General features: G+C 34.7%; 1 protein-coding gene across 1 annotated transcript in view; it reads right to left on the minus strand.

Annotated features, from left to right (window-relative positions):
- Positions 1–8,704: 8,704 nt before the first annotated feature.
- LOC134744107 (uncharacterized) overlaps positions 8,705–13,611 on the minus strand; it is a 71,704-nt gene continuing 66,797 nt past the window's right edge. Inside the window, exons 7-8 of the mRNA XM_063677804.1 lie at positions 11,845–12,061; positions 8,705–9,224 (exon numbers count right to left, since the gene is read on the minus strand). Of these exons, the coding sequence (XP_063533874.1) occupies positions 9,094–9,224; positions 11,845–12,061 (348 nt within the window). The 3' untranslated portion in view covers positions 8,705–9,093. The remainder of the gene's footprint in view (positions 9,225–11,844; positions 12,062–13,611) is intronic.

A 13,611-nucleotide genomic window follows, 5' to 3' on the forward strand; every position in this document is an offset into this window, starting at 1 on the left:
ACAATTTGTTACTTGATTCTTTAATGCAATTTGTTTGAGCTAAAATGGACAATGGAATAAGATTAAATCCAGGTCCAGACATTTTAATATAGGTATTGTTTTAATGTAAAAATGTCAAATATGCAGTTTTGAGCCACAACAATTGTTAGGATACCTAATAACTCTGATACAGATAACAATTTGGTGTAGGGGACGTGGGGGAATGGGAGCGAGCGGGTAATGAGAGCGGTGTCATGATCAGGAATCCTTCGCCAAGGCATGCCTCCTATGGGCAACCCCGTAGTTCCCCACGATTAGTTGCAAGAGACGAATGTTGGTTTTTGGCTCCGCCGTTATAATATATATAAATTTCATCATTGTTGCTAAGCATTAAAATATATTCATACTGTTTTGTATTTCCACGAAATATATGGCTAAGTCTATTTAATCTTTAGCGCTACTTTTGAAATTGCAACTGCGAATCATATATTTTTAATATTTTTTTAATTTTTTGCACGGGGATATGCGGCTAATGAGAGCCTTCATAGTACTAAGTACCATAGCAGACTAGTTGAATTTAGCTCCCATTACCCCAACGCAGTTTATAATTGTTTTCTCATATATTTGACTTTATTTACCTTTCTAAATGCCACGAAAGGGAGACCTTACAACGACAAAAGCCTTTTGGACAGTAGAAACTTTAGAAAATGTAATTTAAAACTATTTCAGATATCACTTGTTCTTTGGCTCTGATTACCCGAAGTGCGGGGTAATGGGAGCGAATTCAATTTTTTTGTTTTTCGTGTCTAACCGATGATGATGATTTTATTTTTGTGTTTTTTTTTATCTGATTATGGATATTACAACAAATATAAAAGTTATTAATAAATATCCTTAGTAGGCTCCAATTCCCCCACGCTCCCGTAGTAGTAGTAGTAATAACATTATTTATAAACAGCAAAAAAAAATCCTTTTGAGAATTAAATGAAAAACGTCATCATGGCTTAAAACTACAAAAAAGCCTTGCTCTGTCTATTCTTCCTTTAAGTATATCAAATCTCTAAAGATCCATTTGTATGGCACAATTGGCACTTAGTTCTCATTGTTCACAATCAAGCGAAAGATAAATAGTGCGATTTGAGATATGGTAAAAACGAATTTAACGACAGACGTGGCTGTTGAATCGATATTTTGAAACTTTGAAACTAAAAGAACTAAAGACAAATTTTAGGCGTTTGTTGTGTTCGTTCTAAGTAACTTTGGCGCTCAATTCTTTTTTACGTATCGCCTTAGTGCATAATCTCCAACATATTTTGATGTGTTGCTTGATTCTACTCCTTAAAATAAGGCTGTAGACATGAATTTTGAACATAGAAATAGTCGAGTAAATAAATTTTTATACTCAGACTGCATTCATAACTGTTTTTTGTCGCTTAGTTCGTTATTCCATAACGTACTCCAATTTGCCTGTAGAGCAACAGTTTGCCAATTTAAACAGTTAAGTAGGTATATTTATTTAGGGATCGGACTATAAACATTCTCAGAACACGTGCGTAGAGGTAGGTCATAATGGGAGCGTAGATTATATTTTCGAGACTTACGTACTTTGAATTATTGTCTACCGTAGAACCATAATTTATGTAATAGCTCATAACTGCCATACCTTATAATAATATGTTACTTTTTACGCTTGGCTAATAGCTCGATTATATGCACTATTGTAAGTGTTTCGGAGGTCATACAAAAAATATATCTACCTAACTTTGATTTCTCTTAACGCAGAGCCGAAGGTATTGGTTTTCCTGAAACTTTTTTGAAAAAACCTTTTTAACCCCGTCACCATCACACCTGTTGCCCATTTCCGGAACGCAATCCGCCACGACCGCCTCTACACCATTCTTTTTTCTACAAGCCGCGAGCAATATCCATATCCGAAGACCATGCCGGGCGTTCGCAGTGAATACAAACAAGTTCATAACACTGGCAGTAACAAGATTTTCCCCAAGACGAGCTCGGGGATAAAAACAAAGGGGGCAATTTAGGCTCCCGACCGCGCTTGACTGATCCACAAGGTTATCCTATTGAGCAAATCCCGAACGAAATACGAGCGTTTATATCACTGAATCTGCTGAGACGATCTCCGAGGGTCGAGGGTCGATATTGTAACGATACGGTGGAACAACTTTAGTTTGGCACTTTATTGAGTTTAACTGAAGTGACGTCATCGGAGAAGCTTACGGCCTCAGTCGGAAGTCGAAGATTAGACCGAAAGTTATGTGCTGAGGAAACGTATCGCTTAATAAAAATAAATCGTCGTTTACATTACATAAATATATCACCGATTATCGTATAAATTTGCTTTCACACGATCTGGTGATTTGCTTTAACTTTTGTTTTTACTTAAGCTTTAATTCTAAAATAAATAAATACTGGATATAATGTATGACTTTCTTTTTATTTTTCTTTTCATAAGCAGTAAAATTACGGCCAAGGAGACTCAAACTGTGACTTTTACAAAAGGGTCCATAAGCTTCAAGTGCACAATAGGACGTTTCCATCTGTAATTTCAGCAGAAATTCTGATAGAAACTTCCTTATTGCAGATGAAGCATACTGGGTGGAAAACCACAATATACTGTCCGCGCGCGAATTCCGTGCACGGCTGAGGAATGTTAGGAATGTTGGGCGTCATGACAGAGTGATGGTGACTGGTGTCATTTTGTACAGTCGCCATCAGACATATCGGAGCGGCCGAGGCGCTCACAAATATCTGAACACGCCTCTATTGTCAAGGCGTTAAGTGCGTGTTCAGATATTTTTGAGCACCTTGGCCGCTCCGATATATCTGATGGCGACTGTACGTACGGGCGCGGTACCCCCCCCCCACCCCACTTCGTCGACCCCCGAATGCACGCGGAATTGGCGCGCGGACAGTCGGTATTCACTTTTTATTAAAAAAATGTGTAGCCCTTTTTCATAAAAATAAAATAACTTGTTAGTGAAGGATTCCCCCATTAGAATGTCCTTGAATAGCCTCCAATGTTACCTCCTATAGTAAATTTTTATTCTCGCGGAATAAATGTTAATAAACCAACCGAACGTCACTGTCAAAGTGATACGTTTACCAGTATTATTTAGAAGAACCGGGATTACCGGTACCAGCCTAATAACATATTTTTTTCTATTTTTTTCGCTTATTTTTATTTTGCTCATTTTTCGCTATATCAACTACATGGCAAATGGTGTCCACATTTTTCCGTTTAGGCGATAAAGCAAAATAAAACTATGCAATAAGACCAAGAGTTGCGGAATAGACGCTTCATATCAATCATTCCCATTTGTCCCCGCCTCATGTATGGCGGCGGTGGGGCAGAAACAAATGGGAATACACCGCCACCACCACCTGATATGTCTACGTGGGTTATTTTAGGTTTCAGAAGGATTATCCTAAATAATTAAAACAAACTTACCTACCTACTTACCTACTTACTGAAATTTAATGCAAGGACGATAAGACGATAACAAAAACCCTTAATCGCTAATTCTCAATTCTGATAAGAATCTAGGAATAAACCAGAATAATTATTCGATGTCTCCACAATTCGACGTATTGAGCGGGCAACTTTATGGATTTAGTTTGGCGTGGATGCTACCTACCTACTTTAGAATTGGGTCAGGGTACATGGTATCTTTAATGTACGTAATAATGAAGTAATTAAAGTTTCGTCAATATTGTACAGCATAAGTGCAGACTTTTAATGGAATTATAGATCTGGCTTTCCACTGGGACGGCAACTAATGACTCGAGAAAGGTGCGGCTGATACCTTGATAAAATGTACTAAATTGTAAAACTAAACTATCTATGGTTTTCCTTGTTGGGTATCAAAGAGGAATAAAACAAAAATATTCATGTGTAAACCGAACGCGTTATAGGTACATTTATATTATAAAGAGATAAAATTCCACATCTTGTAAATACGTAGACAATTTATACAAACATACACAATGAAACACGTAATAGTTATTTACGATACAAGTGCGGAAAAGAGAAAATTCGAAACGAGTGGCGATAAATTAAAACACGACCGCAGGAAGTGTTTTAAATCGACACGAGTTGCGAATTACCTATTCGCACGTGTATCGTACAACGTTTTACAGTACATAATGGCCCTTTAAACTTTCGACATATGCACAAAAAGTGCACTTTACGCACTAGTGCGAGAAAGTAGCACCATATGTACTGTAAAATAACATTTAGGCTATGCAAACGGATATCCATTGTCTCTCTTTGAAACTGACTTAAAAGGAAAAATAGATTTAAAAAAAAAACAGAGGATTATTATTCAAGAAGTCTTTTTAAACGTCAAACACTCAGCAGTGCCTGTATTTATATCTGTCTAACAATGCGCTTAGGGCGTTCGTTACACAATGTAGCAGAATGCATAGGACATATTAGGTTAGGACTTACACTAGACATGAACTTTCTAAGTATTTGATTTGATCAGATTTTTAATCCCTTTACTTTAAATCTCGTTCAGTTTAACAAACTTAATACTAATTACCTGGGCTCTGTATAAACGTTGGCTTTCATCTTGAGTTGTAGGTAATTTTCAAGTTAAAATTATGTTTTGAATAGGTATTCCATGTTTATTTTAATATGTAAGTGGGTGCAAATAATTATTAATATAAATTTCATTGAAAACTAAGTTAGTATTTTTTTCAAAAACCTTTTACAATTACTTTAAAAATAATATTATAATTTTAACATGTCCAATAAACATCTTTATTTTATTCACACCAACAATTTTGGTTTCATAACGACAAATTATACCTATCTACTCAATTTTACAATACTATCTTCGCGCCATATTTTTAAAAAAGGTACTAGGTAATTATACTAATCTTCCATTTTATAGGCGTTCATCGGTTTTTATGTGCTAATATATGATGTTTTATTTTAGTGCAGAATCTCAAAAATAGTAGCAAATTTCATGGCTGTTATTATGCCATGATTATATAAATATTGTTGTAGAGGAAAAGTAATAAAAAATAATTACAAGAGTTCTCATTTCTCATTTGCATAGAGCAAGATTTTAATTACTTCTAAATAAATATAAAAATATGTTAAATAATACGAATGATATTGATACAAAAGCTCCATTTTATCTAATATATAATTGAAGCACAATCTTTCGTAAGCTCTCTTGCCACTCGCACTGATTGATAAATCCGCGGGACGATTCCACTCATCAAAATGACAGTATAACGTAGTTATATTACATATATGTACTACATATTATGCCCAATTGCCAACTTTCCTTATAAATTTACTTAAAACTATATGTATATATGATGGTGTGATTATGCGAATATGGCTACTATTCGCATAATCACACCTGCAACATCGATGAGTCAAATTCACAGATATTTCACATCCAGTGGAGGCCTGTTTTAGTTGGGATTTGAATGACTCGAATAAATATTCAAAAATTGGGCCGGGTTCCGGAAAAAAAAAGAAATTAATTTATAAACTTTAAATGTAGCGGTCAGTTACCAACTTTTTGTAGGTATATGTAATTGACAGTAATAGTCTAACATAGCAACGCTATTATGCATTGATATCCATGTAGTAGATACATTAAAATATTTTTATCATATCCATTTGTAATTCACATTCTAATCATTATACAATCTAACTTACAGTATACTTAAAATTTATAAAAAGAGTGTATAGCAATAAGGAAGACATCGATAGCCTGCATGAATTTCTTCATCAATATAGAAATACAGTACACACAGTCACTTGATTCTCTAAGGAAACATAAGTGCGAACATCAATACTAACTTTATTTTGACCCGTTTGTAATAATTTATGTATAAAAGCAATATTCGTATGTTCGAATTAGCCGATGTTTTGGAGAAGCACATTACTGTCAAATTATTAATTAAATGTTATGTTATTAAGCTTAAGATTCTAATAATGAATACGGTGTAATGTGATGGCTAAAACGGAAATTAAAGCTAAATAAGCAATACAAGTATGTTTGGTTTTTGCGTAAGCACATACTTTTTTGTCTGAACCGCTATTTAGTTTGTCTAAAACGTACAACTATTGTCCAAACGTTCACTAACGCCCTACACTGGCCCACGATAAACTTTATTAAATAGGTAATGACTATTGTTTGAAAGATAAATACAATTAAATATTACTGGCTATAACTTTTAGCTTTCAAAACAATTTCAGTAGGTTTATTGATTTTAATCTACTTACGGACTAATTCGAACTTTAAGATACGTCAATAATTTGATACAGATACGACATGGATCGGATATGTCAGTGTCAAAGTGACATTTCATCAAACAAAAGCAAAACAACTCATCTGGCAAATGACTTCGTGGCGATAGCCAAAAAAAATGAGACATTCGTCTGAAAAAACAGTCACTTGGTATTTCAAACCTAATGTATTTTTTTTTTTAAAAACCTTATTCTAGATGAATATTATACATAACATACACTTGGCTAAGTATATCTAAGTTTAGGTAAAAAAAAAACTGTAAAAAGCAACTACTAATTGCCGTTGTAAACAAATCTTATTTCGTGGTTACAACGAGCTCACAAATTAAAAACCATGTATTTTGTTTAAAAATACTTAATAAAAAAAAATGTGGTTCACAAGTATGAATATTACAATTTATCTTTGATTGTATAATCAGCATTTTCTATGAAGGAAGCAAGCAGGAGCCGTGACATGCCTATTTAATATTACTTTAATTATGAGTTTAATATTTGAGAATTTCTTAATATTTCATTTGCCTTTCTGTACAAACAGAACACGCAAAACTTTCTAAATTTGACTTCCTGTCACTTATTAGTGATAAAGCGCGCGGTTGTTTTATGCGATATACGCAGCGTCTCACGCGTCGCATGCGATCAACGGAATGAAGGAAAAAATTATGACATTTTACATTACATAATCTAATGAATAACACTATATTGTTTTAAAAACAATCGCGTGCTTAACTCCACGATGGCATGCTTTTAAACCGCCTTAAAAAAGGAGGTTATCAGTTTGACCCGTATGTTTGTATGTATTGTTTTTTATTGTATCGTTTTCATATTTGTAGCATAAAGCCTTATTTATTTGTCCTAAATATGCATTACGACAATATTTTTCCAGTGGCAAGGTGTCTATAGAACTTGATTTCCACGGTCATGTATCATTGTCATCATCAAATACGACTTAATGAGTTTATGACACATTAGGCACCGATCTTTCATAGTTGTATGCAAAAATATCTATGTACTTAAGAAAGCTGGCAACCGTTTACGCGGTCGTCCAGGCGTGTCAGCTAACTTATTAAAATTTCTAGTTGTTTTATCGCATTCACTGCCAAAATTGTCGTAGCGCTATACGCTCGTAGCCGATCCCAGCGTTTTTCCGCTTTGTAGAGGAAAGCGACTACGAACAGAGAACCCGCCGAGCGGGTTCCCGGCACTCAATGTGCACTCAAACGTAAGTGCAGCTTGACCACAACAAAACAACAAGTAAACAGAGCTACCCAACGGAACAGTACTGCTGTTCTATTACAGTCAGTGACGTTTGCGTATTTGTGGGTTAAATTTCGAAAAATGCCCTACGCACAAATTTAATGTAGATTGGGTCAAAATCTAAACGTTACAGTAACATTTGTCGACAAACACTTATTTAGTCATCATCATCAAGAAGCATTTATCCATAATTATCTCATTTGTTTTCCATTTTTACCCCACAACACATATAAATTTGATACAAATACTCACTCCTAGTCATGATATGTTTTTGTTACACGATTGCTCCTAGATCTCACTTAAAATAGCTAAGCTGATATAAACATTCAATTCGAAAATTTATTATACAAATCTGCAACAAAGTTAAAACTTACAATTCTATATCCTACATAATATATGTGGTTTATATGATTAACAGCGAACACCCATATTATCCCATAAAAAGACAAAAATAATATGAATCAATATTACGACAAAATAAAAACTCGAGGCTCAGTAAATGAAGGAGCGAGTGGTTTTGCATTGTCATCTTTTTATACCAGATTTATAATGCATTTTCAAGTTTTCCTTGATGGAAACTGGTTGGTACATTTTATTTTTGGCTTATAAATATGATTTATGTTCGCCATTTATATCTATAAAATGGCTTTTGCCACAATTCTATTCTATAAGGTAAGTATAAGTAAGGACTTGTTAAGGGACTTCTAGCTTTGGGGATAGGGCTGGTTAGGTCATATTAAAATCGCTAACTTCCTAATTCAGTCTCATAATTGCGTAAGAAAGTGAAAATTTTAAATTTACAAAAGATATCATGAAATTAACGTCATTACCGGGTCTAACGCGATTAGATTTAATTATTTTACCTTTTTTCCGACGTTTCGACTGCAGTGCGCGGATATTGTTAGTGTTGCGTGTCGTGCCGTGGACAATAAACATTAAACAGAAACGGGTAGATAAAATTTATTTGTCTACCCCGAACATTTATATATACTAATGTCGGGTAGTTTAGTGTTGTTTACCAATATCTCAATTGGCATTTGCGGGGACGTCAGTCTTCCGTGACACAGCTTGTGCAACCTAGTCGAAACGTCGGAAAAAAGGTAAAATAATGAAATTTAATCGCGTAGACCCGGTAATGACATTAATTATGTGTACAAAACGCGAGAGTTTAAAGTGTTATAGATATCATGAAGCTCCCCATTAAAAGTGACGAGCAAACAGAGTGATTGAGTAACCCAAACAGTACACTATTTCTTGGTGGTTGATAGCTTTACATGACGCTATTAATAAGCTCAATTCAAATATAAATACATTAGGTACGTAGTCGTTTCACAACACTGTTTTTCAATACTAATTTAATTGCATTTTAGAGTAATTGTCCATAATATTACTTAGTATCTCAAATTAGTTGCCTCTTAATTTTAGATAGAAAAGAGTAAAATAGAAATATCCATAATAGAAAAATAAATTAATATAACAAAGAAATCACATTGCTTCCGACAATACATTCAATTCCTACCACAGTTATTTCTATGTATTACGCTACAGCGATGAAGTGTTACAAGTTAGATAAGATACACCAAGAACATAAAGACGATTAGTATACGGGCGGCGTGGCTTCGGGACGAGGAGTTCTCGGGGCTCACGATCATCACCGGCAGCTGCGTGGGCGCGGGCTCGATGCGAAACACGTTCACTGGAACAGGACGCCTAATACAATAACTGCCTACTAGCTAAGCAGTTAATATTTAAAGTTTGCGGATAATTGAATTTTTGATGCAAAATTTTGACTTAAGGGGGGGGGGGGGAGTTTTGCTACGTGGTCAAGTTTGGTATCATTTTTTTCGTGTAGCTCAAGGATGCTCAATTTATTTCTGATATTTAATGTATACGGTTTCATATAAATATTTTGGAAAACATTAAAATAAGCTATTTTATTTGTTCCGGAATAAACGCTTATATTTTTCTTATTTTAAAATTCACACAAAAAACAAAAAAACATGAAGCCCTATTGTTCCTCGTTATAAAAAGTATACACATGGAATATTTATTTGAAAAAATGTGAACAAATAAAATTAAATGCAGACCTTGATGATGATGAGATCCCTTTTTACATAAGTAGTGAGTCCTTAGAACCCTTACATCATTTTAGGAAGGGTAGCCACCTTGATTTTTGGTACGGTGGGGATGAAAGGGTGGGGGTGATTTGTCCCATACAATCATAAATTTATGAGCGCACCTGTTTAGGTTTCTGCAATAAGTTTGGTGACATTTTCAAACAAAACTTTTTTTTACAAATTCCGGGAGGCACCCCCTCGTAAGTCAAAATTTTGCATCAAAAATTCGATTGGCTCCCCTTTCTAAATTAATCTTTTAGTCAAAAGGAACAACTGTGCAATTGAAGGAAATTCAATCATCATCGTTTGCCGTAAATCGCACTTTTTTGCCATGTGCACCACGGACTAAAAGAGAGACATGTAGGCGCCCGTTAACTAAAATAAATGTTATGTTCAACTTTACGAATCATTTCATTCCTTTTATTAGTTGAGCTTATTCCAGAGCATTTTGTTCATTAAAATAAGCGGATAGAAAAATACAAGATATACAAAAGTTAATTTTTTTGCGCAAATTACTCTCATCATTATTATAACGCTCGCTCTCTGCGTTCTGATATCAATTGTTTTATGAATGCTCATTTAATTCAAATGAGAAACCCATCAAACTATAAAGAAGTAGCAAAAACGCAATAACGATATGAAAAAGTTATTACATACGTTCCTGATCCATTATTCTACATTATTATAGGTCTCTGTTTTATTGCAAACCAGAGGTGGTCTGAATATAATGGAATATCGTCTTTGAAATAATAAGCAAATAATACAATAGCAATAAACGTCTAAATCGTAAGCCTTAATCTTATTGGATTGATATCCTTTAATGCTGTGTCGGATCAAAAATACCAATATGATCTTAATATATTACGAATTTACTACTTTCATACCGGTAGGCTATTTTAAATCCTTAATGGTTTATTTTTAGTTTTGATTAGAATACCTTATTAAAATACCTTAATAAAATAAAAATAGAAAATCAAGGCCTAAGAAAATCAAGATAAGTAGTTATTATTTTAAGATAAGATAAGATAAGATAATAAAAGACATTTATTCGTGACGATCACAACACAAGTACGAATATGTACAGACAACAACAGCAAGAAAAGAAGAGATCATCAAGTGTGCATCACGAAATGGACCCAACTCAGCATAATGCTAGCTATAAAGCCAGCGCTGGTCTTCCGTAGGGCCCATTCGGTGATGCCACGACAGATAACACACAAAGATACATATTAAAACATTACAAAGATACACACAAAGAATACCTAATTATATATAAACATATTAACCTAACCAAAAAGAAATACATAAAGAGCACAAACAAAAATAAAAAAACAAGTATACAAGAAAAAAGAAAAACATTCAAAAAACAAACAAACAAATCCATAATTAATAATTATGAATGCGACCATACCATCTGTCAAAAAACGAATACTTATCATATTTTAGGATACTAACAGGCGACTTCCTTGGACTTACTAGGTACGGTATGTAAATTGGCAACCGGGTAAGCCTTTTTAGGTACTTAGGTAGTTTTTTTTCGTCAATTCCTTTATATGATAGGTAGGTAGGTACCTAACCTACTGTGTATACTCGTAGTGTATATGACGTCATTTTAAATATCGGCAAACCAAACAGAGAAAGGTAGCTTGTGTTTTATTATTGCTTTAGAGCTTATGCTTTAGTTTTTTCGCTTTTCGCACACATGGCCTAAAAGCAGAGGATCGAGTCCACCAATATCCCTGTGACACAGTTGTCCTACTTGCAAACTCACAAAGGGAAACTTTCCTAGGAAATAAAGAAACTTATAATTTTAAACTAACACGGGACTTAATCGCGTAAACGTGACGTTACCATCGGATGTTGTGAGTGTTGTGTGTAGGCAAAGTGACAACCCTAGCGTACAAGTTAATAATCGAAATCAAGTGCGGGTAGTTGGCAAAACCTGCGCAGCAAGAAGATGTTGATACAATTCCTCGCCACCTCGCCAGTCTGCCTGTGACCACGAACGTAACGTCAGGCCATAAACGTAAGTTTTTACGCTATTAACTCCCATCCGTGATGGATAACTGTTGATTAGGGATCAATGTATTATTGTCAGCATCTCTGTACACAGTTATTCAATAAACTTATCTTATCGTGTCAGTTTAAAATTATGAGTGAAAATTGTGTTAGTTTAAACCAATTTAAAAAGAAACTTACTGGAAATTGTGTGATTTTGAATATCAGAAAACCCGTCTACCACGCTCGCATAGCTAGGGATGGTACTCAGGCAGGTGATGTCGACAGTCTGATTGGGCGTGCGTTCGAGCCCAGACAACGGGAAATGCAGCGAAGACGACGTGAGGCTCAGCTGCATGCCGTGGTGCCGCCGGTGCACCGGCGTCGTGCCGTGCGGGATCGTCAACTTCTCGTCTACCTGTCGTTACCATTTAATCAATAAAACGAATCGATCTAAAAATCGAAGATCTCTATATCAATCGTATTTCAAGGACTCCTTAGCGATTAAAAGTGTTTGAAACCAAGTTATACCGATACCAAGATGCATTAAATATGTACTAATTCTACGCAGACGAAGCTGCGGACAGATTCTTTATATTTGTAAGGAAGTAGACTAAATGAAAAAAACCGGACAATTGCGACTCGCCCACCGAGGGTTCCGTACTTTTTAGTATTTGTTGTTATAGCGGCAAACAGAAGTACATCATCTGTGAAAATTTCAACGCAATTTCATAGCTATCACGGTTCATGAGATACAGCCTGGTGACAGACAGACAGACGGACAGTGGAGTCTTAGTAATAGGGTCCCGTTTTTACCCTTTGGGTACGGAACCCTAAAAACAAAGATTACCACTCAATTGACAATGAAATTAGGCATGAATAAGTACACCGTATAGACCTTGGCAATGATGTTTAGTACTTAACAAAACCACAAATTATTACGATAATTATGCCAAAAAGTAGACTGGGTGCGTTTTAGCTGTCCTCATATAACAACTAGTTATATTTTACAATGATTAAAATAGTAATGCAAGTTTTATTTCGACTTCTTCAATTCTTTAATAAATATTTGATATGAATCATTGTATTTTTTTTCTAATCAATCAATAGGTATTATATATTCAAATAATATCTCATAAATGAACAATGAGGTTGAATATTGAATCGTCTATTATTTAGGACATTATTCATTGTCAGAAATCAAAGAATACCTACTTACTTATTTCAAACAAGAAAATTTGGAATCATTACTTTAAAAAAAATATGATTTAAAATAGTTTACGAGAATTATCTCAGAATATACAATATAATATAATTTATTTAAATTTTACATAAAGTACATAATACATCTTACATATTTAGTAAAGTCGATTATGTTTTCAAATAGGTACGTAACACAAAAGTTGTTGTTACATTAAAACTAAGGCAGATAAATGAACGCGGCAATGCAACGGGTATCTTTTGACTAGTTATGTCGGCCGCAGATCGCGATGTTACGATAAAATCGTGGCTCGCTCGGGTTCGAGCAGGATACGGCCCGGCTAACTAGAGCGGCTGGGTGCACAAATTGCATATGCCCCTAACCCGTAATAACATTTTACTCGTTTCTCGTTTACCTGGAACTGGGGGCTTTTCAACTTTCACTGAAAAAGGTTTCAATCTGAAAGAGAGCGCGTAATAATCTTTGATAGTGCGCAGAATTTATAATCCGATTTTTGGTGGTAAATCGTAGTTCGTATTTTACTAATGTCAAATAATATGTAAACGATATGAAATAAAACTATGAAAACGGATTATATCGCGTATATTGAATTTATAATACATCCCGACGTTTCGAACCCTTTACAGCGTTCGTGGTCAACGGGTGACTGAGGAAAAATTACAAAGTGCAAAAATACCCACATACTAAAATAATGAACAATCATAGACTATAAACTTTAAGGCTGGTTGTACATGCAAACATGCACG

This window comes from Cydia strobilella, chromosome 1 (genome assembly GCF_947568885.1).
Source record: "Cydia strobilella chromosome 1, ilCydStro3.1, whole genome shotgun sequence".
Classification (NCBI taxonomy): domain Eukaryota; kingdom Metazoa; phylum Arthropoda; class Insecta; order Lepidoptera; family Tortricidae; genus Cydia; species Cydia strobilella.